At 34.2% G+C, this 488-nt stretch overlaps 1 protein-coding gene across 4 annotated transcripts in view; it reads right to left on the bottom strand.

Annotated features, from left to right (window-relative positions):
- Erich2 (glutamate rich 2) overlaps positions 1–488 on the bottom strand; it is a 31,542-nt gene that overhangs the window by 26,963 nt on the left and 4,091 nt on the right. For all 4 annotated transcript variants that reach the window (XM_031370558.1, XM_031370560.1, XM_031370559.1 and 1 more), the window contains one exon: positions 65–121. In XM_031370558.1, coding sequence (XP_031226418.1) covers positions 65–121 — 57 coding nt within the window. The remainder of the gene's footprint in view (positions 1–64; positions 122–488) is intronic.

The following is a 488-nucleotide window of genomic DNA, read 5'->3' as shown; positions in this document are numbered from 1 at the left end:
TTAAAAAGAAAGAAAGAAAGAAAGAAAGAAAGAAAGGGAGAAAGAAAGAAAAATGTTATGCTACCTTAAGCAACTGGTTTCCTTCAACGTGGCCTCCAGGGGAATGCTGGGACTTCTTGACCTAGCACATAACACATATAGTTTGAAAACATGCTTATACAGTAAATAGAAGGGAATTTAAATAAAGTTAGATAAAGGATATTAAATTAATTTATATAAAGAGAAAGGAGGTATAGGTATATTTATCCACAGAGGTATTAATCTCCAAAAAGATAAAGAAATAAAAATTAAAATGTTTTCAAGTATACATAGATAAATCCTGGCCTTTGTTCTCAATACATGGAAGATAAAGGCAAGGACAGATAGGTTTTTTAATGAGTCTGAGGCCAAACAATGGTGGCACATGCCTTTAATCTCAATACTTGGGAGACAGAGACAGGCAGATCTCTGAGTTCAAGGCCTGCCTGATCTACAGAGTGAATTATAGG

This window comes from Mastomys coucha, unplaced genomic scaffold (assembly GCF_008632895.1).
Source record: "Mastomys coucha isolate ucsf_1 unplaced genomic scaffold, UCSF_Mcou_1 pScaffold15, whole genome shotgun sequence".
Lineage (NCBI taxonomy): Eukaryota > Metazoa > Chordata > Mammalia > Rodentia > Muridae > Mastomys > Mastomys coucha.
The sequence above is the reverse complement of the archived record's forward strand: the minus strand, read 5'-3'. Positions and strand labels throughout refer to the sequence as shown.